This window comes from Poecilia latipinna, unplaced genomic scaffold (assembly GCF_001443285.1).
Source record: "Poecilia latipinna isolate Pla-1442-1.1 unplaced genomic scaffold, P_latipinna-1.0 Scaffold1520, whole genome shotgun sequence".
NCBI lineage: Eukaryota > Metazoa > Chordata > Actinopteri > Cyprinodontiformes > Poeciliidae > Poecilia > Poecilia latipinna.
Genome location: NW_015114136.1, coordinates 172 through 24,155, shown reverse-complemented (window position 1 = coordinate 24,155; position 23,984 = coordinate 172). Strand labels below are relative to the sequence as shown.

Below are 23,984 nucleotides of genomic sequence, written 5' to 3'. Positions count from 1 at the left end.
GAACACATTCTCAAAGATCTGTAAACTTTAAATTCTAATGAACATTTAACTCTGGAACTGGAAGACATTTTAAATATCCAAAATAAAACATAAAATAAAATGAATTTTGAAGTCTTTGTAAACAAAACTGTCCTTTGAAAATAAGAGCTAGTTGAGACTAAAGTACCAAACTGAAGACTTTTATCATCCAGTTTTTATTAGAGAAAAAAAGAGAAATCATGCCAATGGAAATTGAGTTTATCATGCGATTAATTGATTTATTGATTATTGTGACAGGCCTCCTACTCTTCTTCATCCAGGTTGTCTCAAGGCTAATACAGTAGTCCTGGGTTCCAGTTTGCAGTATGTGGAAGAATAATGAATTATGAGTCAGTTACTAGATCTGTGAAACAATGTTACCAGAAAAATGGTAAATCGTGTAAAATAAAGGAGTCTATCTTCAAAATATTTTATTATGCAACGTAATCATAGAAAATATCATTTTGACTTGAATAGAAAGTCATTCAAAAATATTTAATAAAACTTATTTCTAAATAATAAACAGAACAAAGACCCCCCAAAGTAGAAAATAAAAACTGAATTAGATTTATTTCCATCTAAAAAGGAAATGAAGGCAGCATATCTGGCTGAAAATTCAAAATATCATTGGATGATCACAGCTTCAACACCAAAGTGGCACAACTAAAAACACAGCAGGGGAGCAGCAGAGAAACCTACTCTACTACAGCAGACAGAATATGGACCTTCAATATTAACTAGGCTACATCTGAAGTGTTTCTGTGACTGAAAAACTTTTGCACAGTTTTCTGTGTTCTGTAGATTTTCATACTCTAACTCAGTGCTGAGCATGATGGGCTCATCGGTGAGGCTCCGGTACCGAGTGAAGAGGTGAGGGGTAAACCAGCTAACTGGGGCTGACAGGGAGAGTTGGTCATGGCTAACGTGTTGAGAGGATGCAACCTGTCGAGCACAAATTTTGTAAAACATATATATTTTTCTCTTGCAGTTGAAGTGAAACAATTCATAGTTAATCTGCACTAGGCTGTAGTGTTTTCAATGTAAACGTTCCGGAAATATGTTAATATTAACTCCCTTTCTAAGAGCTAGAGAAGATGAATCCATTAACTGCAGTAAAATGCCGGAAGAAAAAAATATTTTGAAATAAACATTCCTTGAAATAAGGTAATTTCGCCTGGATTATTGGCACTAAATTATCAGTTTTTTTCTAAAACTTGTTCTAAATGTAATTATTATTAACAATTCACTTTAGAAAATAGAGGAATCGGAGCAGGAAGCCGGTGTTTGGACAGAAACACACTCTGGCTGTTACCACAATCCGACACCTGGTGTGATGTATGGATTGTACTGAACCAGTTTGTCTTACTGTATGGTCCCCTGAGATGGATTTTGTTGTGAGCAGGCACTATTTAAAGAAAGTGGAATGATCAGAAATGCATAAAGCATAGAGTTGACTTTCATCTCAAACAGTGAATATCCTAATCAAAACCCCACTAAATAATGTGAACAATAACACAGCCTTCACATTTTCAACCACATTAACTATTAAAGCTGCAGTATGCATGTAATCTGTGAAAAAGAAAAAAAAAAAATCAATTTCCTCTGCTGCTTCTTGTGGCCCGACAGCAATCTACACAGTTCTTTCAGAAACAGCCAATCAGAGCCAGGAGGAGGGTTCTTGGTGTTTACAGTCACCCTCATGTACGTGCTGCTCAGACCCTCTCCTTTGCTCTCTGCTATGCTGCAGCTTCTTGAATGCAGAGCTTCACGACAACCAAGGTCAGAAACCTCTACACATACATCGAGAAATCAAGATGAAACCCCGAGTCAGAGGTCGCATCACTTTAAGGAAAACCACGTGACCTGTGTCATTTGGTTGTGAATGCACCAAATTGTATTTATAATGGAGAAAATGTATCGACACGTTTATGGGTGTTGTTGGATGAAGATATTTTGTGTTCTTTGCTTTTACAAGTCTTTTTTGTGTGATTTGGGGAACTGACAGTCTGACGGGTCACCCACCTCGCTGTCTGACCGTGACATTTGCCGCGCTCCTCCTGAGTGTTGCGCTAAGACCGCGAGAAGGATGAACAAATATGTAAAAAAAAAAAGACAGCCTTTCCTTATGAACCTTACATACTGCAGCCTTAATATGCTCCTTTTTAAAAAAGTAGGTAACACTTTATTTGAAGGGGTGTGCATAAGACTGACATGACACTGTCAAAAACATGACATAACACCTGTCAGGAACATAAAAAAGTCTTTATGAATGTTTGACAGTTGTCAAAGTGTCATTCGGTAAATGACACTTTTAATGCAAAGTTGTTCTAAAAGTTGCATTGAAAGTCCATTAAAAGTGCCAACTTTGCATTAAATTATTTATAAAATCATGCAAAGTTGGCACTTTAAATAATGGACTTTCAATGCAGCTTTTAGAACAACTTTGTATTAAAAGTGTCATTATTTACCGAATGACACTTCATGACAACAGTCAGACATTCATAAAGACTTCTTTATGTTCATGACAGGTGTTATGTCATGTTTATGACAGTGTCATGTCAGTCTTATGCACACCCCTTCAAATAAAGTGTTGCCAAAAAGTATTTTTGTAAAAGTGATCAGTAAATTAACAGTTACAGTATTCCCAATAAAACCACGCACAGCAATCAGCTGCTCATTTCAATAAATCATACCAACAGATTATTTCCGTATATATCTGGACAGTGTCCATTTGTCAATGCACTTGGACAGTCATGGAATGGGGGAGATGGAAGAGTTTTCTTCCATTTGTTGTAGTCTCTTCATGGCTTGAGGGTAGTACTTGAGGAAAATTCTGTGGGCGATCTCATAAGTGTCTCCCTGAGGTTTGGTTGGGTACTTCCTGCCATTGTAAATGAATCCCTGTTCAACCTGGAAAACTGCCTGGTTGAAGGTATCCTGCTTGTATGGAAGTCCACGGTCCAGACACTCCACCAGCGTTTGGACAAACAGCCCCCACCGCTGAGCGTAGTAGTCTTCGATAAGACCCCCCCACTGTTTGTTAGCATAGTCCAGGATCTCGCCGCTGGGACCCCACAGAGTGACTTGGTTTCTGGCGTTCATGTCGTAAAGCTGTGCCTCTCTCTCGTTCAGGGCCTTGGATTGGGCTCGCTCCAGCCACGTCCCTAACAGGAAGTTCTGGTTGCTACTCAACAGTCGGTTGAGTTCAGGCAGGAGGTCATACACCAGCACGCCACCCGCAGTCAGCAGCTCTGGCATTTTTTTATTGGCGAAGGCATCTGCGATATCCTGGTAAAAAGACGATGTCAGAACTTGCAGGACCTGCCGGGTCACATCGACTAGATCGTACTGGAAGGTCTCTTTGGACATAAAAGAAGGAGCCGCTTCCATGAAGAGTTTCCAGGCCTCAAAAAGGTCAGCAGGCTCATACCACAGGTCTGTCCTCATCCGAAAAGAGGGCCTGCGAACGAGCGGGCTGTGGTTGTGATTGACATACCCTGGTATGGTGCAGTTATACACACTGGTGAATAGGAGCTTCCATGCAGCTGTCAGGTTATCATTCATGCCACCGTAGCGCCGTACTGCATACAGGGAGACCCACTTTGCAAGGTTGACTGGCTCTTTGCGCCATGCCAGTTCACTCATTAACTCATAGATAACAGGATTCTGCTCAATACCTTCAGGTGTCATGCCTATTCCTACCAGAGTGGAGTTTGGGAAGTGTAGGGCTTTAAAAGGCCCCGAGTTGATGCTTTCAACTGTACCAAAAAAACCATTGTTGCCCCCAAAGTTGTTCAGCATACACCAGATGAAGGGCTGTCCATAGAAAGACTCGGTGTATGTGAAAACTGGATCAGCCTCTGCAAACAGATCCAGCACAATCATTCTTCCCAGGGGAACTCCGTGGAGTAGAGCCTGGATCTGTGGCGGCTTCCAGAATGTCTGATTGCTGAAGAACAGCCAGCCTTGCATCAACCAGATCGCATTAGGATCAACTGGAAGGACAGACATTTGGAGGGGAGTCAAAACAAGGACATCTTTTGTAAAAGTTTGACAGTGCCTTTGTGGAGCAAAGTCAGATTCAAAATTTGATACAAGAACAAAGTTTCAGACACCGAGACACTCACCGGCGGTCATTGAGGCAAAGACAGAGTGACTGACTGCAGACAGGTAAGTGGGGTCAGAAGAAGGTGGGGTCATCTCATTGAAAGTGTCAGTGTTGTAGATATGGTCTGTGCCAAACTGCTTTACCACCTCAGACAGATAGAGGGTGCCAATCTGGAGAAAAAGCGGGTCCCTGGGGTCCAGGATGTAGGAACATGAGAAGCTGCAGTTGAAATGTGCCCACGGTCCCAGCCTGGTAACATTGGCTTTCGGGTACAACCTGGACACAACAGGCCAATTACACAAGGTCAGACAGAAACACAGAAGCCAACTGTGACAGGTCTGCTTTTTGTCAGTTGGTGTAGCAAAGATGAAGCAGATTCCCTTCAAAGAATATCTGTCTATTTCACCAAACTGCTCCAAACTCAACCTTTATTGTGGAACTGCTTCTTTTGAAGTTAGCCATACCCCCAATTCCCTGGAAAGAAGAAAATATGAAGAAAAAAGAAGGAGGAGGAACCATCTTCCCATCTGCTTCCACTGGGACAGGACCTCCTGTCTACCTTTGAGGCAGAACAAAAACCTTTTCTCCACTGCTCTGTTTGGGGAAAAGTCTGCATCCCAAACAGGTCACAATGGACCTGTTTGGGGTCTATTGTGAGCTATCAGTTCCCTAAAATGTTGAAGTTAACTGTTCATGTCCAAGAATCAACCAGGTTCTATCTTTAGAGAACCTGACAGATTCTTTGTCCTGGTAACCCTGGACAAAGTGAGTCCGCCCCAGGACAAACAGCAAGTGTACAACTAAACATGAAACTCATGAACATCCTGGATTTGAGTCCAATTCTTTTGTGACTTGTGTAATATTATTCCAAAAACATGATTGTGAGGCCCATTGGTTAAACTAAATAGCTTTTAGAGATGAGTGTGTGTGTGTGTGTGTGTGTGTGTGTGTGTATAAGCATGTCTGTTTGTCCAAATGTGTCTCTGTGTTGTCCTGTGGGTACAGAAAGAATTGAAGTCATTATTTTGTAAGACTGCCAACTTGACAATATTTTCTATTCTATTTTTTGTTAATTTCCAAAGTCGTACTAGTCACTAGATTATAACTTCACACTTCTCGTTTGATATAACCGCTTCCAGTTTTTGTTGCACTGTGAAGCGTGACCACAGGGAAGTTCATCTTAACCTCATAAAAACTACAAACAAAATGACTTATTGAGTGAAGCAGAGTTTAATGGCAGTTTGGCTTTAGAGCCATTCTTCTTCTTCAGGTGACTCTGTTATGACTGAGCTCCAGCAGATCGTCACCTTTGTATTTATATTAAGGACTATCATTAATAATGTATAAAGGCAGCAGTCAATGAATGAATGAAAGAAATTCATTCATTGGAAGAAAGGACAGACTTTCATGATCAGTTCCCATTGAACAAATCTCTACTTTTGAACACAACACAACACAACTAAAAATAATACCTAGACTGTGTGAGAAAAATAAGGATGTGTTACCTGAGAATTCCTTTGGGAACGTTCCCTGAGAAGGCTGGCAGCACAGGTATCATTCCAAAAGCTCTCATCCGCTCTAAGATTTTAAACTGCAGGAAGAAGGAAAGGTGATGAGGATTCAGTCCAAAACAAGTTACTCAAAAAATGTACTTGTTAATTAAACCAATCATGACCAAGCCAATCACAACATAGTATCTCTACAACTAGACTTAGTGGGACATCTCTAGTAAATGAAAGACCACCAATGTATACAAGGAAACCTCATTAGATTTCTAGTCACTGACAGCAGTAGCTTTAGTTCTTGAGCCTGCTAGCTGCTGTAGTCAGGAAACTCATTTCAGATACCCCTTACCCAAACCCCCCACCCCCTCCCACCTCACCCTTCATTCTTTCAGTCACAGCCTGTAGCTAAGGAGCACAGATGAGGGTTAGAGTCAAGTTCAGCTGGAAAACCTACAGCTTCCCCCTCAGTTCAGTTCTGTCTTCACCACATTAGACCAGAACCGGTTCGCCATCATTGAAGAGAGTCTTTAACTCCTGAGATAGAGAAACTCTTCGACTGGAGAAAGCATCTCACTCCCAGCCTAAAACCTGGCCTCACCTGACCTGGGTTTGCATGTTTTCAAGCAGAATTACCTTTTGTCTGTGAAATACCAGTAAACTTTTTTTAACCTAACAAATCTGAACTAAAGGCGCCACCTTGTGGTGCCAATAAGCAACCTTTTTTATTTATTTATTTTTTTTCCAGGAGTAAACAGGGGATTTAAGACAAATATTTACCGTTTTTAGAAAAGATATTTCACTTTAGGTGACTATCTGGTTGTCTTCTGTGTTTGCCTCACAGTCAGACTGTTTCACACTTTACCAACTTTGTGGGAATATTGATGCACACAGAAGCCCTGTGACCGACACAGCATGCATGCACAAATGACTGAATGGTTACCATGGAGATTAAACGATTTCTCAAACATGTATGAAAGAATCAAAGCAACACTCCAGGAATGTTTTTGACGAGGGAATAAAATCGTAACATGATGCAAAGCTCAAAAAAGTGGATTTGGCATAAGACTCCCACTTTAAAGAGAAGCATCAACATCACTAGAGGAGCGTATGGATAATGAAGCGATGCAGCGGGATTTCACAAAATATGTTGTTAAAAAGCTTTAATGAATGAATAAGCAAATAATTCCCCTTTGTGTAGCAGCTTATGAGTCAGATCAGGAAGTGATCCTAATCTGAATGTAACAGGGGAACCTGTTGATTGGTGCAAATCAAGACGCAACAACCAGACAGTATGATGTTGTCTGTATGTCAAAACTGCTGCTCTACGTTCAAACACATTCATACAGCCTCACTCACTGGTTGTATTATTAGACAGTCACTCTGATTGTAAACAGTAAGTGTTAAAGTGTGTTGACATTCAAAGAGTAATGAATACTTGGAGGTACAGTTGGTTCACATGCCAGGACTGAGGCAGAGGCCCACCAAACTTGTCCATGTTAGCCATCCGGTTCCAGGCAAGAAACGCCGGTCCAGAGAAAAACTCTTCTAGCTCAGACTCGTTCAATCCAAGAGCTCGGTACACCTAAAGGGCAAAGGGCAAACAGGTTCAGGAGGTCATCACAGCTTCTGCTGCCCAAATGAGGCCAAGCAACAACCTCCATGAGGCAGTTTTCTCTTCCTGCTGCAAGTACTACATGTTCTGTACCGAATCTGTTCAGCCGCAGAGTAAAATTATTAAAGTTTATTTATAAAGGATTTTTGACCAGCAAAAATCAAAGTGCAGCAGACCTAAACATTTAAAATGTTAAGTTAAAACATAATTAAAATGCAAAAAAACAAATTAAGGTTGCAAGAATTAAAGTAAACATTCAATAATATATAAAATATCTAAAGGTTAAAGCATGTTTGAATTTCAGCTGCTTCTTAAATCAGTCCAGACTCTTGAGTCATCATAAAAACCAAGGAAGATTGTTCCACTGTTGGTGTGAGACACCAGAAAAAGAGAGGAGGTAAGAGCAAAAACTTCACATTTCTGTTTTGAGACAAATGTTTATCTACATGTTGTCAGATGTTAAAACTGTTATTGACCATGGTCCGACTTCTCAGGGGTCAGTTGAATTGGCTTTTCAGCCAGACCACTTTTTTTCAGGACGTGAAGCAATCGATAACCTGACAGTCTCAGAATGTTAAAAGGAGCAGTACAGCTAAATATCATCTGCATAAAAGTTTTAAAAAAAATTAATGATCTGTCCAAGTGGGTGAGTAAATAGCTAATAAAGAAGTGGGTTCTTTTGTACTGTTTTAAAAGTAATGTTGGTTTCCTTATTAAGTTGAAAAGCTTCATAGAAAAACCTGAAAGAAACAATGAAGTGTACACCAATTTGCTGGATTTAATCTTAAACATGTAGGGTAATCTGTTCTTTCTGTCCAGAAATGCAGTGATAGGGTTACTAGAAATACATTTTGAATGAGAGTCAGTGACATCAAACGGTGTGTTCATGGAGGGAACACTGACTGTGTTTTAACACATAGAATAAAGGTTTTATGAATCCTAAATTATGTTTAAACAATTTCTGTTCAGTATAGAAAAATCCAGAAGTTTAGGTTTCCGCCCGTCCAGTGCCTTGTGAACAGTACGGTACAGGTTGGTATGCTGCTGGTCTGGTTTGTAGAGTAGGAACTGACAGTGGGCAGTTCTAAAGACTTAAAGTCTACGTGCAGTCTACATGGATACACCAAAACTGAGTTTTGAAAACATCCCCACTTTGACAAGCATTTGAAGATGTGTATTTTTCCCCCCCATATGGCACAAAAACAGCAAAAAAGCTTTAGAAAATGTGTGTGTTAGTACAGAGTCCCCAGTTTAATGAGGTTACTATAACTGGTTCATACAATCATAACTCAGCTTTCACTGATTTTTCTGCCTCTCATGTTCAAATCTCCTTTTTGTCACAACTTAAACAGTAGCTTGTTCACTGATTCATCATTTCAATAGATTATTAAGAAGACACACTTGTTGCTTAATGAATAATTAGGGATTTTTTAAAACTCAGAGATATAAATTGTCTCTCACCTCTTGCCACAGAGCTTCTTGGCCAGTGAAAGCCAGAGGCAGATTGATTCCGTTCAGAGCCATCCAGTCGATCTCCTTCTCCCATCTTGGCCAGTCCCACCACACAAAGGAGTAACTGACGGTGCAGACGTTCTGGTAATACCGGAATCTGGACACAACCAAATAAAATCCATTAACTTTGGAATATAAAATTATAAAACTATAAAAGCTCTAAGCAATCTGTGAAATAAACTATTTTTCCCCATTTAGATCAATCTAGATTAGAACTATAAGTGTTGACAACTTTTTAATGATCTGAACCAGAGGCGCTTCACAGAATACATGGAGCTGGAAACTTTGAAGGTGAAAAACAGAACAAAAAAATGTTTTGCTTTTTTGTCAACAGTGTTTCAGATAATCAATCAAGTTATAAGATTAGTCAATGATAAGATGATTAAAAATAACAATGTAATGCAAATTATAAGTGATTATTTTTATTAATGGAAAAAAAAAACGATCAACCTAGCTCATTGTACAAGTAGATGTTCCATAAACTTGATAACTGATTTGCCATCCTTTGCAGAACCTGCTGCCATTGATTGCTGACAATGAGTCTTTGTCAAAACAAATAACTTCAGCCTTCTGTGATCATCTTCTCACAGTTTTCTTCATTACAGATTGCCTCTGGCTAATATTAGGTTAATATTCTGAGCAGAGGAAGTCTTGCTTTAGGGATGTATGCACCCTTTACATAAAACAAATACAAAGTGTTGTTTCCTCTGGTAGAGCGTCTGAATAACGGATACATGATTAAAATCTCCAGATATGGCTACGTACACATTGGGATGCTGTATTTTAGCAACCACTGATATGATCAGATTGGAGTGTCAGCAACCGCAGAATGTACGCTGTTGCCACAAAAACACTGATGAGCACTCTGCATAAGTAATATGGCAGAAAACTTACTGCTAAAAGAGGCTCAATATCCAGATCCCAGGGACAATACTTCGCATTACACTATCTGTTGTTCATAAGTGCTGCTAATCCACCTCGTTTGCTCTTTTATTTGACGTATTTAATGAACAGAAAAGAAATTCTGAAGTACACATTGGGTGCACTTCAGAAGTGAAGGTGGGAGAAGATTCAGTCTTTGAAAGACAAGATTAGCTTTAACCAAACACATTAAAGATAAGACAGAATCCTGGGAAAACCCAAGTGAAACTTACTTGGCACACCTTTTACCCAACTGTAGTTGGGCTCTACTTCTGTCATAACTATAGTGAGCTGATGCATGTAGTAGGAAATGGTCCCAAAAGGATTTGACCACAGAGCAAATGTTTACTTTCGACCCTGGTAGCGAATAAAAAAAAAATGTGACAACACTCAGTCATATATCCATGCATCCTTCCTATCCAATCATAAAACTCATGCACAAAACATGTTTTTGCATAAGGGAAACTGCTAAAGGCATTGTTTTTTTATTATGTTTAGGCAGATGATGCAAACCCTCAACCACTTCACCAGCACTTCCCTTCATAAAACGTGAACTTGTGAAGGCACCTTCCTGTAAATATGAACTTCTGTGGTTGCTGCCTCAGTGCAGCTGCTCAGAGATACTTTGTGGCAAAGTACCTCCAAAGACAGACACTACTGTCAATTAACTTAAAAAAATGTGAGACTATTTCAAACAGTTGATCTTTTCTTGTTAAAATAATTAAGAAAATACCCTGTTAATATAAATGCCTGCTGCCTGTAATAACCAATAAATAAACTGATCAAATCATATTTCAGTAGTTTTTGTAAATTATATGTAAATAATTGTAAGACCAGCCTATAATATGGCATCATATCAATTGCTGAACTGAATTGAACTTGTGTCATGACAGAATATGATACAATGAGAAACATATAATCATCAGATTGGATGATCCAAACAAATCGATATTTCATATTGTAATACAGCTGGTGACTTACACTCATAGTATGTAGGCTGCTTAAGCCAGTACTAAGCAGAGAAGAAATCTTCTCAAACTTGTATAGGAAAGATGAGAAAAATATTGCCAAGAGTCATAAAACACCTATAGGTGTATAGGTGCTCAACAGTTCAAAAGTAAAACAAAAAACAAACACAAAAACAACAAAAAATTAATATCGCGGAAAAAATGTTACTCATTTTAGAGGGTACAAACTCACATCTCATGAAATCACATCTCATCAGCAAAATAATTTAAATCGCCTGAAAATATTTCCTGGGCCTCTGATGGTCTATCAGAGGCTATTTATTTCCATTGGAACAGTACCGAACTGGGGACATGATTCCGGTCACTGACCTGTGAGGAGTGTTGATGCGCAGCACGCCTGTCAGCTGTGGCAGAGGACTTGGGACCTCTAGCTGGTTCCCCGACCAGGAAACATGGCAGTTACAAAAATATTTCAGATAGTTATAGATCCCAGAAGCCAGGGCCACTCCGGTGCTGCCTGTGGCCACAATCTTATTGTTTTTAGCAGATCTGAGCTCACAAACATCCAGGCTGTCATTGGAGAGGCTCCTGTTGACTGACACTATGAACTCCGTGGATCTGTTCCCCAGCAGCCGTCTCAGCAGCCCGGACACCGCTCGTGCCTGCTCCTTGTCGCTAGCTTTGGGTTTGATATGGTCCAGAGTGGAAAACTTACAGCTTACAGTTAGAATAAAACAGACGACAATCAGAGCCACATATAAGACCTTTGTAGACGACATTTTAAAGCCACATTCCCAAGAAGGAACTGTGGAAGAAGTTTAAAAACAACTGAATTTCTTTATTTGCTGGCAACCAGGAAACTGTAATTGACAGAAACATGTTGGCCAATCAGAGACTAAGATGCTGACGCGCTCATATCTCCCACCCAATAAGATGAAAACGGTTTTGCATAGTGGTTTCACGTGATCAATCTGTCTGTCATATGACAAGAAAAAAAAAAAAAAAAACTAGAAATGGGAATTCCGATTCTTTTCCGAGATCAACCTCATTTGGCTTCATCCTTTAGAATGCAATTCATACCGTTTGTGTTTTTTACACTCCTCAGTAATCATATAGAGTAATTATTTTACAGCAGAAAACAATAACAATAGTAATGGGATGGAATATGCAAAATTTGGGAGATCATATGCAAGAGTAAAAAGTTATAAAACAAACAATAAAATGCAGTGAAAATTCTGTGAAATAGAGAATGTAATTTTAATGAGTACAATTTAGTAGTGCAATTTTGCAGTTAGTGTAAACAGTGTTTCTTACTAGTGGCAATGGGAAGTAATTTATTGAGCAATAAACATTACCGATAATAACAAGGAGAATGTACTGTAGATATGCACACATACAAAATCACGGTGATTAACTTATATCAGACCTTTCAGAGATGTCGTCTAATAAAAATAAATCAATCAATAGTTCTCATAGCTGAAGTACCTCGGGCCTGACCAACATCCCAAGACTAACAGAGGTACAAGTCAAGTGACTAAAAAACTTCACAAGATCAGGATGTAATTTACTTCCCTTAAAAGTGTTTCTGTTTTACAAAAGCCCAGGGAGAAAGAAACAACCAATACTGGTTTTCAAAAGTTTACACATCTTGTTGGGAATTTTTTGTTGTTGTTATTTTAACTAGATCTTGATAAATCAGACCTTCATGTGACATTTATCCTGCACAAATCAAATTAAAAGCGCAAACAATGAAAGGGCCAGGGTGAGAGAAGTTGCATTGATATTGCATAGAAATGCAACACTTAATCTAATAATTTTTTTAAGCAGCTTTTATAAAATTTTTCAGCAAATAAAAATTAGATTACTATCTTCAATTGATAGTAGGCTCACACCTGCTATCAATTAAAGAAAAACTGATTAACGCTACAGAGTCAGACCTTCATAGAGCCACTAACCAAAACCAAGATTTTGCTTTGATACAGTCACTGATTTTCACTGATTTTCAGTGACTGTAAAATGATTGATTGCAACCAGACAAAAGGAATAAGATAGACCATCTGTCAGTCAAGTCACTTTAATTTGCAACTGACCGTGCTCAGTGCTCTGTTCCTCTGGAAAACCCTATATGCACCCTCATTATTTCAGTAGGGTCTGGTTGTTTCATTAGGATTAAACGAATTCTGTTTATTTTACTTTGATTGCTATATTTGTTCGGAAAATGTATTGTTGGTTAAGAAGCAGAGTTCAGTGAGCTACAACCGGAAAACCTGCCAAATCCTCTGTGGTAAAGCCAAATTCTCCTCAGCCATTTGTCTGAGGCGAGGCTATGGCTGGTTGCTATGCCACAAACAGTACGCACAAGATGATCCATAAAGGTTCAATGTTGCTGAGGTCAGGCCATTCAATCCTCAGCTATCAAACTCTAGAGGTTTGAGAGGGAAACGTTGATATAACGTAGCATAGAGGTTGGACCCAAAGAATTATACTGCCACTCGTGCAGAATGTTATTCTGTACGAGTGGCATTGGCTCTGATGACAAGCCTCATTTTTCCAGTGATGGAGGTGCCGCCGTGACATGGTCTCAACAAAAAACTGATTAGCATTGGCAGAGAGGATTTGGCAAATTTTCCACGAGTACAACTCCAAAAAACTTACTTACCACATTTGTAAGAAAATATGGTGCCACATTTTCTTACAATTGTGGCACCACAGATGTCACACTCCAGTCCCTGAGACTGTTATGACATTTTATTGGTGAAAGTGTCGTAAAAACAATAAAAAACACTTAGACAGTTTCCTATATTTCTATCCCATAAAGAGAAAGTCAGTGGAAAATATTGTTGAAATATTACAATTTCATACAATTTCATCTACTAAAAACAAAACATTGTGAAGAAAAAGGAGTCCTAATTAGTGCACACTGTGTGCCCCAAACTGAAAACCAGCAACACGCAGCAGTTATTTTAGAACTCTTCGGGGTCACTGATCTGTGAGGAGTGTTGATGCGCAGCACGCCTGTCAGCTGTGGCAGAGGACTTGGGACCTCTAGCTGGTTCCCCGACCAGGAAACATGGCAGTTACAAAAATATTTCAGATAGTTATAGATCCCAGAAGCCAGGGCCACTCCGGTGCTGCCTGTGGCCACAATCTTATTGTTTTTAGCAGATCTGAGCTCACAAACATCCAGGCTGTCATTGGAGAGGCTCCTGTTGACTGACACTATGAACTCCGTGGATCTGTTCCCCAGCAGCCGCCTCAGCAGCCCGGACACCGCTCGTGCCTGCTCCTTGTCGTTAACCTTTGGGTTTGATATGGTCCAGAGTGGGGAAACTTACAGTTAACAATGAGAAAAAGCCAGAAGAAAACTGCAGCTACCTCACAGCTCCTTGTGAGGGACATTTTATACCCCAATTGAAAACAAAACACCTGTTTAGGTTGGAATGAGCTACGTTTTTAGATAAAGACCAGGAAGTGGTGCATGACAATAAGTAAGCCAATCAGAGGCAGAGCTCTTGTAACACATTTTGTATAAAATTAAATTCGCAGAACTGCCCTAACGAGTTAGACCTTGAGGTTTTGTGAATTCCATTGAAAGATGATGTGGGAGAAAAAACTTGCAGTACTTCCCTAACGTGTTCCAAGGCAGATACTAAACCATAATGTGTTATGCAATTGTTGGAGTTTGAGTGCAGTAACATAGCTGGTGGTCATAGAGCTCAGAGGCTGTTTCAGGTGCAGCCACTGAGACCACACTTCTTTCCATTTTGATATTTCTGTGTTACCCTGAACATGCCATCTCCATGGTAAAACATGGTGATGGCAGCATCATGCTGTGCAGGATTAATAGAATTAATTACAGGACTACATGCTCCACCTAGCTGAGCCTGAGCTTTTTTGTTGGAAACAAAGGGCAAAAAATTTACAATTTCAGCTTTTTATTGGTAAATAATTTTGATGTTAATTTTAACACACTTTACAGTTCTATCATTTCCGTTTATGACAAAATCCCAAATAAATACATAGAATTTTGTAGTTCTAAAATAAGAAATCTTATGTCCATCTGTTACACAAAAGATTCACTAAAACATATTTTGATGATTTTATTTTAACATGGCATAGTAGAAAACAGCGTGGCATCACATTCTTCCGTATTCTATTGAAAAGTAAGTACAAAAACAGTCAATTCATCTCAGAAGAAAAAGTTGATCAGAAATAAAATTAATGAAAAATTTGCATGTGACACACCATGTACCTAGCAACCAATGGAAAACATCTGAGTATCAATCTGATAAATGTACTAAAAGGTAAACATCAGATGTACATCAGCATCAAAACAAAAGTACCTAAAATATTTCAGACACATTAAGGAAAACTCTTTCAAAACAGAGTTTATGTTTAAACCTTACATACAGAATTCACATGGCAGAACATAAATACAGATTTTAAGCTGATTGAGGAACAGTAATAGTTCTGTTCAGACACAGTTAGGGATACATGCAGAACTCGACTTGAAGGACTGAGATCATTTACTGCAAAGTAAAGCTCATTTCTCCAGGCTCTATAGCTAGCATTAGGATTTTAGATAACTGTTTTTGGTCATTTTATTCATCAACCAACTGTGACTACTTATTTCCTCTAATCTGTGACACCTTCTCTTAGCTCTTGAGGTAAAATGTGAGGCTGTACAGACACCTAGCAGGGTGTGGTCTCATTCCACATTTTCAAAAGTGTGGCTGGTTCATCTTGTTGTAATCAGAGGTGGATGGTAGTTTCAGGCTGATCGCTGATCACCTGATTCCAATTTTGGCTGATACCAATTTTTGTCTGAGAAGTTGCTAAAAATTTTGGCAAATGGACTGACTTCTGTCAACTGAACATATGCAGAAATGACCTGGTGGGCAGGGAGGTCACTCAGCCCTCTGACATCAAAGCAGAAAAGGACAGAGGCTGATTATCAGACTTTTGCAGAGATGGTTAAGATCAGTGGATAAGACCAGCTTCTCATGCAAGTATCGATCAATCTCCCAACACTAAGGAACTCCAGGTTGATTCATCAGTCCATCCATAGTTACAACCTCCTCTAGTTAGTTTTAAAAATGAGAATTTAATTATCCTTTGTCATAATAACCCTAAGCAACTATTTTCTATGTAAGAGTTTTATTATTGTTTTAACTATTTTGCCTCTAATAAATTCTCAAAGGCCACATGTTTGTGCACAGGAAATTGTTTTACAAGTCTGCCATCTCCACACATAAAAAGGCACTTTAAGACTATTTCACCTTGTTAGGACACATTAGTTGGTGTAATTTGGATGTTTAAGACGAAGGTTTTAGGATTAAACTGCTTCGTTCTAGTGTGACACCCAGCTCTCTGCTTCACGTTGCACTAAACAGCTCTATGAGCAATTAAAAACACAAGCTGAATGAAGTAAAAACTACAAAAACTTAACAGTAAAATCTCATTATTTAACATGTTTCAGCACCTCAAGTCAACATGATGCAAGGCAGTACGGTGGAACAGATGCATTTCAAGGAAAAATACATCAAGACATTCAGTTAAATTTTTAACACTTAAAGTTAGACTATGCAACTTCTGAGGAAGGAAACAAATATCTATAGAAATGTAATATTTGTATACTATATTCTTCAGGAAACCTAGAAGCAGCTATTGACACAGTTTGTGTTATTTAGCAACTAACCAGCTCAGCTCAGAGTCAGAACTACAACCAGGACCTGCAGGTGATTTAAAGTGATACAGTTCACACAAATGTACATACAGTACATAAAACACACAAGTGTGTCGAGTGGTAAAAACACTGAAGTTCTCCGTCACTAGAACTTACAAGTGCGTGGCAGGGGACACTCTCCTCTGCTTGGGTCTCCTTTTCTATTAGCTCATCTTATTATCTCTTTGTTGTGTTTAGAGCTGCAAAAACACAGCTGGGGCTGGAAACAAAGCAATGGGATGAGAGCTGTCGGTTCCAATCTCATCACTGCAGGCTCTGGTGCAAAACATGCATTCAGAATTTATCAGTTCAAAAGTTCAAAATGTCAAATCCTACATTTCCAGAGGACAGCATAGAGAATGCACTGTGTGAATGCACTGGTCAAATATTTTAGTATTTAAATGTTTGGCTTGTTGCAAGTGGAAATCTCTTCCTTCCTACACATTGCAGCACCTGATTGAGGCAGAGGGGGGCAGTGTTTCGCTCATTTTACATTGGAAACCTGATATTTCAGGAATATTACATTTTCATTAAAAGCACAAAAGGAAGGAAATGTGTTTGATCAGTTATGTCTCCGTTGTGACAATGGCTCCCGGCTGTACGTTTGTTGGAAAGCCTGTTTATTTCCCTCAACATGGAGACACATTTGTCAGAAAAACTCAGTGTCGACCTGTAGAGTTCAGTTTGTTGGTTCCACCAAAGAAAAACCAGCCAAACCCTCTCTGCCAACACCAGGCAGTTCATTCTGATGATTCTGGTTTGGAGCAGTTTGTTGGATTAGATATTGAAAAGGATAAAATCAAACACACACATTTCCTTTCATTTTTGTTAATATTAAGCCATCTCATATTTCATACAAACAGGTTTCTCTTCAGAAGGATTAGAAAAAAAGAAAAGAAATTAGAATCATTTTTTTCCTGTAAGTTCAATAGCCATTCCAATCTATTTGGACCAAACTGATTCATCACTGGTTTGAATCAGCCATAAAGTTGAAGTCACAGACAGATGACTGATGGTTGACACCGTTTGTGAAGTTGAAATTACTGGGGTGCTGTGGTGGTGCAGGGGCAAAGCACAACCCATCTCTTGAGGCCATAATCCTCGTGGCGGAGGTCGCGGCAAATATCCCGGCCTGATGACATTTGCCGCATGTCTTCCCCCTCTCTCATTACCCTCTTTTCTGTCTAAGTACTCTCAAATAAAGGCCACTAGAGTCAACAAAACCTTAAAAAAGTTTAAATTACTATGAAGGTAATAACTGACATGTCAACTAAATCCGTCTGTAAGTACCATTTGTGTTGAAGGTCCCTGGTGTTTATCAAGAAGTCTCTCTTAAAAGTTTTTAGACAATATATAATGACAGATTTTTATTGCTAATAGAAAATAGATGAATTTTTTAGTACTTATTCACAGATGACTATACAATAATTCCTGGATAAGCTTGTTTCTCCCCAGTTAAAATGTTTCCTCATGTCTTGCAGGTTCATCAGCTACACATGAAATTACTGTCCAGCTTCTACTGAAAATAACTGCATGTCTCACCTTTTTATATATAAAAAAAACCTGCTTGAGAGGATATCAGCCAGTAACTATAGCTCTATATTCTCCTCATATGGACAAGCATAACTAAATGCTAAAACCAAACCGTGAAGTGGATTGAGGTGTCGATCAAGCTGACTCTTCTCTATTATTGCCCGCCAGGATTTTTGGGAGTGAGTGTTAAAAAGACAAACAACCAAACATAGAAACACCACAAAGGTGTGCAACGGCTTCACGTTTCAGGTTCAGGACTGCTGACTGCTCCACTGGTTGGCCATGGGCCTGCGAAGCAACTCTTCCACATGACGGGCAACATCCATCGTGTCCTCCAGGTCGAAATCTCCGTCTGGATCCAGCATGTTGTCACTACTGGCCACACAACAGAAGCAGAAGTTAGGATGTTAATGAAGCACAGGAATCTGTTTACTGACTTAGCGGTGTCAATCACACTGGTGTATGATATTTACATATCAGATATTTATATCAGTGCATACCTAATATCACATTTTTTAATGTGTATTTTATTTTGTATGCCTGCTATTTTGAATATCATTTTAAAGAATCAGCTCAACAAACTAAAATGTCTCAATTTTACAAACTGATTGGTTGTTGCCTCCCAATTGTATCAAGGACCTTAAATCATTCATTTTCTTCTTTTCATTGTCGTTATGCATATACTGAGAGCATTAAAGATAAATGAATGCCAATGTTCTTAGACCAATAAGAAATTCAATTGCTTAATTTTGCTTTGGTGTACAAAACTCAAAATATTTGCTTTCATCTGTTTATGAGACAAAATATCATATCTGAACCCAAAATGCAGCAAAGGAGTACTGCAATCCAATTGCTCCAGGTTTTATGGTAAGCTGTACATAAAGTGCCAGTGTAACTAAACAGCAGACGAGGTTATGAAGAACACCACTGTGTGTTTACATGGAGGAGTAGACGCCAAAGTTGTTGGAATGGCTCCCAGAGGACGAAGCTGTCTGGTCCATGAATACAACTCCAGTGCAGGGCTCAGGGTTTGGGGTGGTGAATCTACCAGACATGAAAACATCTTCAGTAATAAGAACAAAAAAAAAAAAAAAAAAAACTGCAACTTTAATATTTACAGATTGACTCGGTGAATCAGAGTTTCAGTTTCAAACCCTAAAGATATCCAACCATGAGTAAGACACTGAACAGTGCTGAGTATTTGACCTCATAGATTCTGTTTTTTTTGTTGTTTTTTAAATCAAACTCAGATATTTCATATAAATTCACTTAATAGACTAAGTTTCAAAACTGATCGTTTCATTTATTAAGGATGAAAAGCCAATCTAATCTGGATCTGTGTGACAATGTAACCAACTCATGCATACATAAAAAAAAAAAAAAAAGAAAAAGAAAAATCTTACTAGCCACACCCAGGTCTGATTACCATCAGACCTGTATATTCAAAAAATATCTTCAACAGAAAATGTCTGACAGTATGGAGCAGTCTAAATCAGAAAACAAAACATATGTACATGACTAAAGGAACCTGAGAGCAGGTAACATTATGTTCTCGGTTTTTATTCTCCCTCTAGAAGTTAAATCTAGCTCTGGTATTCTAGAAGTGACTTTGAAGGGGGAATCTGCTGGCCAGTACCTTCACCATCATCCTATGTATGAGGGAGCGCTGCAGAGTTAACAGGACCATGCAGTTCACTGCTGCAACATGCTCTGAAACATTTAGGTTCGACTTAAAAAGCAAATAAATAAAAAAATCAATCTTAAGAGGAAAGACATTTCCAGACCCATTAGAATGAAAACATATAAAATACTACAAGAATGGCTGAAAATGTATATTTTTGTTAGGGGCTTTTGAAGTACAGTGGTTCATTTTCCATTTTACTGTAAAATAAGCTTTAAATAATCTTGTCCTTGTCCTCTAGATACTGCACGAGGTTTTTCTTTTTAGTTCATGACATGCATTTTAATATCCATTAGACAGGGTAGAAGTACAGCACTGTTACAATCTGGGTTTTGTGGGATTTAATACAACACTTTGATACTTGCTATCAATAACTGTCAGAGATATTATGGAATCAACTTACTCTGGTACAACTTGTTTGATTTGCGGTTTAACGTATCCATCCACTGGTTTCGCTGGAAGATAAATATCCTCCTTTAGCCACCACTTACAGTCATACTGATGAAACCCTTTAAAAAGTACGTGCTGATGATCAAAACTAAGCAGTTGGTACACATACAGAGTGGAGGGGTGTAGTACTTGGCGAAGACCTCATCCTTGGCCCGGTCAGGGTAAAGAAACAGAAGATGGTTCAAGTCACTTATGCGGTCAGCCAGGGAGCGAATGGAGAAGTCCTTCGTTGTGTAAGGCAGCAGATTCCAGACCAGCCTTTCACCTACACAATTAGATCAAAGATGACAATGCTAGATTCAGTAAAGATTGGTTTCTTACTGGGGTTACCAAAACCACCATACACACTAGTCAACCAATAGGAAGACGTATGAAGCCTTCCTATTGGTAATAATATTCCAGGTATTTATAGGATACTGTTTCAGCCACTGAAGGAGTTACTGCTGCCATTAACTCTTTACTTTCTCATCTTGTGTTTTAGTGTGCATGTTCCATTTTCTCAAACCTCCAGTTGCCCATGACTGATTGCTGCGCACACCGAGCTAGGTTCTGCTGCTGCTGGAACTTTCTTCCTGTTAAACAGGACTTCAGATACATGAATGCTCAATATGACGAACTGTTGCAAATTTAATGACTATCCGAGTTCCCTTGGATAGAAAACTTTTTCACCAATTTCAATAATAAACTGAACTTGACTGCATTGTCTGATGATTGGGACTAAACTGGAATCTAAGTTATGGACTTTGAAACCGTCTGTATGATTGAACTGAATGCACAATATGTTTTTGTAAATAAGATTTTTTTTTCTGTTCAGTGTCTAAAGATGATAATTTTTGACAGGTGTATTAATAACTGATGTGAACTGAAAACCATAGCCAGTGGTTTGTGTTTTCTATCTTTTTTTTTTTTAAATCTAATGTGTTTTAATGATTCTCCTTCTAGTCTCCGTCCCTGAACATTGGTCTGTTTTGGTTTTAGGCTCCTATGTATGTCATTATACTGTGTTAACTGTAGGCTACCTGGCTAAATGTTTTATAAAGATAGCTGTGTGACCTGGCTATTCTGTAGTGTCTGTATATCCCAGTTATTGGAATAAGTGTTTATATATACACATTCTGGATTATGCGTTTCTGATTTTTTTTGCAGATAGTCTTCTCGTTTAATGTACTTTTTCAAACAGAATAGCCAAACTTCAGCTGTGTTTTGAACTGAACTGGTTGTCCTGCTGTTGGAAGGGATACAAAATCTAAGGCTACATTCACACACCAGGTCTTGATGCTCATTTCCAATGTTTTGGGGAAATCCAAATTTTTTGTGTGGTAATACAATTAGTTAGTCCCAACAGTGATTAGCATTGTTTTCAGAAGTAATAACTTCGGTTCCATCCACAAACGGATTTTGAAGTTTATTCAGCAATGGGAGCCAACAGTATAGTGACAGAATTCTTACATATCATATTAAACAATTTTCAGCCTTTGTTTATGTCATAATTTACTGCATCAGGCTTCTTCTGTTGCAGAATTATGATGCACATCTCACGTCAATGACATAACCATTACTACTTTAATTAAGAATATTGTAATATTCAATTTACATGTCATCTAACCTAATACAGCCCGATTGTTTTTTTTACCTTGTTTGTTGGGATTTTCAGCCACCCAGGCAATAGTGATGCCTCCGATCTCAGAATCACTAAAACGCAGCAGGAAGGTGCCGTTGGGTTTAGACATCAGCATGTCCTGAGCCTGCTGCTTGTTCACAAACCCAAGAATAGCCCTGAAATCACATCCATGGGGGAAATTAACCCAACTGTCTTTTTTCCTGGGTCAAACATTAAAAAGTGTGAAACTTTCAATAAATGCTAACAGTAAAAAAAAATAGACAAATAATGCACCATTTTAAATTTACATTAAAAAACAGCTTTTTTGAAAAGAGTCACATAATTCATACCCATCATTCCAATGAGGTTTCAGGTGTTTCTTCATGAGCTCTACAACGCCATCAAACCACTGCCAAAAAGTAAAGTTGCGTCCAGGCAGGTTTTCCTGTTAAATCACATCAAATCTGTCAGTTTGTTTCCAGAAATTACTGAAAAAAATCTTAAACCAGAGACAACTGTAACAACACAAGTTGGTTCATATAAAATAGCTAAGTATTATGTGGCACAGCTTTAATAAATAAAACTAATGGTAACAGAAGTCAAGTTGTGATGTTCCTCAAATATACTTTCTCTACTATCAACTTCATTAGAGTAAATGGCTCTGGTACAGTAACTGCTGCCAAGGTTTAGAACAACAAGCAGCTGCTATATTTAAAGTTTCCCCATTTAGACACTGCAAATAATTAAGCTTAAATTCCTGACATTTTATTGGTATTCATTTAGTCTTAGCTAAGAGCAGTCACATTCACCTGCTGGGAGAAAAGCTTAAATGAGAAAATGAGCCGGCCTCACCCGGTTGAACTGGGCCCAGGAAATAGTCATGTTACGGTAATCCTCAGGGTTATTACTGCTGTTTGAAAACGCTTTCTGTGCCAGGAAGACCAGGTTATCTTCCGTCAGGCCACGACCACTGTGCATTTCTGCCTTGTACTTCATATCAAGGGCTTCACAAAGCTGGGTCCACAGCACTTTGTCAGGGACAAGAAACGGCACTCTTCCCTAATGAAAGAGAAGGTGAAAGAACAGTGTTGTTAAAAATATGGCTAGCTAAGGCAGGGCAGGGATTCCTTTAATTTACCACCATTTTTTCCACTACTTTTATTTTAGATCATAAAAAGCCAAATCCTTTTAGTTTAGAGCATTTAATTGTTGCAAGTTAAAACTAAAACATGTACTGTGTTTAATGCAAGGAAAATTTGAGCTTCTTTGCTATTAAAATAAATAAGTAGAAATCTGCTGGTACATTCTTACTTTAAACACCTTATTTTAACTTCATCTGAAGACAGATATTTAACATTTTCCTCTGTGCTGGCTTCTTGGAAGCATTAGAAGGAAAACAGACTGAAAGCATTTAAGAAACTAAAACAATTACAATGATTACCATAATATAAAAAGCTGCATTAAACATTACTTTCGTGTTTTCTTGTATATGAACTGTAAAGTTTCAGATTGTAGAAAAGGTCATTAAAAATTCATACTTTTGAGGACCAGTATCTTACCGGCTCAGCAAAGGCGTTGTCCCACAGGACTGTTGCCGTGGCGTTATTGTCCTGACTGCCATGGACAATCACAACGACCGGTAGAGACAGAGTCTGCAGGTCAAACATAAAACATTAAAGTCAACAGGTAAACAAAAGCATTCTGAAATTATTTGAATGGGTTAGGATTGAACAGAACCATAGAACAGTACTTTTACTGGACTGTTTTATGGTTCTGACAGTAAAAAAATAAATTAAATCTTTTAAGGCTTCCATGTGAATGACCTTGACATGAAACACCAGCTCGTTTCCTCCAATGCTGAACTGGGACTCAAATAGAATTGTAAACTTCTCCTCTGTGACAGACTCGGCACCTCGACGATCCGAACGCTTAATTCGCTTCAGTGACTGTGAGAACAAACAAGTGACATGTTAGACATGAAGCACTTCACCACAACAAGCAGAGTGGTAAATGTGTAACTTTTTAAAACCAAAAGCTCCTACACAGACAAAAAAGGGGATGAAATCCCTAAACTGGCTGAGGTTTTGGGATTCATTGAACTTTGAGCTTTAAAGCTAAAGAAATTACCAACACACAGACTGGATCACTTTGTCAAAATGAGTCAAACTGTACACTGCAGTAGTGTTTTCCATCATGTACGACGTGATCAAAATTTAGGAAGTCGATACTAGAGGTGTGCCAATTGATCGGCCACCGATCATAATCGGCCGATTTCCGTGAAAGTGTATGATCGGTGATCACCGATCACGGTCTCTTGTTGCTGATCACCTTTTAGCAGCCTGCCTGTGCAG

At 38.7% G+C, this 23,984-nt stretch overlaps 2 protein-coding genes across 3 annotated transcripts; both read right to left on the bottom strand.

The window, feature by feature from the left end:
• Positions 1–2,683: 2,683 nt before the first annotated feature.
• naglu (N-acetylglucosaminidase, alpha) lies at positions 2,684–13,958 on the bottom strand. Of its 2 annotated transcripts, none has more exons than XM_015058159.1 (6): positions 13,632–13,958; positions 8,705–8,852; positions 7,067–7,213; positions 5,632–5,717; positions 4,146–4,402; positions 2,684–4,013 (listed from the first exon to the last, which is right to left on the bottom strand). In XM_015058159.1, the coding sequence occupies exons 2-6, from the start codon at positions 8,765–8,767 to the stop codon at positions 2,770–2,772; spliced, it is 1,797 nt and encodes a 598-aa protein (XP_014913645.1). In that variant the 5' UTR covers positions 8,768–8,852; positions 13,632–13,958; the 3' UTR covers positions 2,684–2,769. The 2 variants fall into 2 exon arrangements, with proteins under 2 accessions (XP_014913645.1, XP_014913644.1); XM_015058158.1 differs by lacking the exon at positions 13,632–13,958 and adding an exon at positions 11,014–11,534.
• Positions 13,959–14,730: 772 nt separating this feature from the next.
• Positions 14,731–23,603, bottom strand: LOC106963308 (signal transducer and activator of transcription 5B-like; the record flags this gene model as incomplete). The annotated part of the gene is made up of 9 exons (XM_015058147.1): positions 14,731–18,277; positions 18,842–18,946; positions 19,987–20,038; positions 20,143–20,298; positions 21,667–21,809; positions 21,984–22,078; positions 22,486–22,692; positions 23,193–23,285; positions 23,457–23,603. Coding segments are annotated over 9 exons (1,122 nt in total), but the record flags the coding sequence as incomplete, so codon positions are not given.
• Between the last annotated feature and the right edge of the window lie 381 nt (positions 23,604–23,984).